The 2045-nt window shown below is 66.6% G+C and overlaps 1 protein-coding gene across 1 annotated transcript in view; it reads right to left on the reverse strand.

The window, feature by feature from the left end:
* The window catches only part of ITPR3 (inositol 1,4,5-trisphosphate receptor type 3), a 120267-nt gene that overhangs the window by 107354 nt on the left and 10868 nt on the right, over positions 1–2045 (reverse strand). Inside the window, 1 exon segment of the mRNA XM_015567459.1 lies at positions 1573–1694. Coding sequence (XP_015422945.1) covers positions 1573–1694 — 122 coding nt within the window.

The following is a 2045-nucleotide window of genomic DNA, read 5'->3' on the forward strand; positions in this document are numbered from 1 at the left end:
CGGAGGGGGCATGCCAGCCAGCCTGTGAGCCCCCGATGCCCACACACCCTGGCAGACACCTAAGCTGAGCCTCACTACCCCATCTCACCAGACTCCCATGCCCCAACCGGGCCCCTGCCCCAGCCCAAACGCTGGCCGGTGTGCTTGGTGCCCCTGCCTCCTCCTCCTCCCCACCCCTCTGTGGCCCTTCCTCCCAAAACTGTGTGTGCTCCCGGCCCACCGCCTCCAGGGAGCCTTCCCTGACTGCCACATCCACTGCTGATGGGTCCACCTGGTCCTGGGGGATTGGTTTGCATCCCGTGGAGGACAGCCTCTGGGACACTCCTGTCGCATTGAACTGGAAGCTGCCTGAGGGCAGGCTCCTCCCCCTCCATCAGACTGGCACTCCCTGAAAGCCTGGCCCCTCTGCCCCTTCCACTCTTTAGTCCCATTACCCAGGTCCCCTGACTGAGGCTGGGGGGAGGGTGGCTGCTGGGGAGCCTTACTGTGTGCACATGCCTCACAGGCCTACAGCGTGGCTGTGCGACACATGTGGCTCTGAGTGTGTGTCAGTGCACATGTGAGGGCCCACGCCCAGGCCAGATCCCCGTCAGCCCTGGCCTGGGTCCGACAGGGAGGAAGCCTGTGAGCGCCCCCAGCTGAGCAAGAGCGATGGGGTATTTATAACAGAGCTCAGCCCCTCCCCAGCCCAGTTCACAGCTGGGGTGGGGCCACCCTTCCCCCACCCCACACACCCCCCTCAGAGCAAGGGACTCAGAGAGGCAAGGCCTGCGTGGGGTGGGGCACCAGGGCCAAGGGCGGGCTGGAAGCGGGCTGCAGACAGGCCTGGCCCAGACAAGCCCCCAGCTCTCCCCTGCACGGCCGGCCAGGCCCCGGCCCCGAGCTGTCCACAGGGGACAGCCCAGGATGTGAACTGGCCACTGCCCCCGAGAGGCCACGAGCCACCACCAGGCCTCGCACCGTGCACCGTCCGTGTCCAGGCCCCACGGCAAACCACAGAGTGACCACAGACAGCCCGGCCCCCTCTCAGGGCCCAGGCCCCAACTCTACAAAACAAGGGAGAAGTTACGACTAGTTCTCAAATGCGGTTCCCGGAGCCAGTGGGAACCCCGTGGGCAGCTGGGCGGGTTGTTCACGGCACCGTGGGGTCCAGCTGAAGGGCTGGTGGGAGCTGAACCCCAGCCCACCCTCCGCTCACTGAGCCATGTGTCCTGGCATAGGGCCGTGCACCTTCTTCCAAGGGGCACCAAGGGGTCATGCAGCCGAGCGGGCTGCTGGAGGACACTTCTCCCCGCACCTCACCTCCACAGCAGCGAACGCCAACCTCTGCATATGGGGTTTTAAAACCACTGGACTCCCCACGGGACCCGTCGGCTCTGGAGAGCAGTAGCCCTGCGTGCTGACGCACACACGGCGCACACCTGCGCACACAAGGCTCACACCTGCGCACTGGGGCCTGTCGGCTCTGGAGAGCAGTGGCCCTGCGTGCTGACGCACACACCTGCACACACACGGCGCACACCTGCGCGCACACGGTGCACACACGCACACAGCGCACACCTGCGCACACACCTGCAGCTTCTGCAGCAGCACCACGTCGGAGATCTTCTCCTTGTCCTGCTTGGTCTGCTTGGCCTTCCAGTACTGCTTCTGGGCCGAGTAGCGGTTCATGGGGCACACCTTGAAGAGGCAGTCTGCGGTGGGCGGGAAGGACACGGGCTCATGGGGGGCTCAGGGCCTCCCGGCGCCAAACCCCAGCCGGCGCCCTGCCCTCCAATCCCACTGGCCCCGGGGACAGGCAGAGGAGCAGGCCCGGGCGTGAAGCATCCCGGGCTGGGTGGAGTGGAGAGTCCAGACGCAGGTTTGAGAGCAGGACCTCAGCTGGGGGGACGCGTGCCCCCCGCCCAAGGGAGACTTTCAGAGGCTCCTGGCCCCGCCCCTGGCCCTGCCTGTGCCCGGCTTCTGTGGACACTGGCTGCCGGCAGCTGACACCTGCATCCTTCCTGGCCAACTGCCATCCTGCCCACGGAGGGCTGCGAGGTTGC

Source organism: Myotis davidii, unplaced genomic scaffold (genome assembly GCF_000327345.1).
Source record: "Myotis davidii unplaced genomic scaffold, ASM32734v1 scaffold4, whole genome shotgun sequence".
Lineage (NCBI taxonomy): Eukaryota > Metazoa > Chordata > Mammalia > Chiroptera > Vespertilionidae > Myotis > Myotis davidii.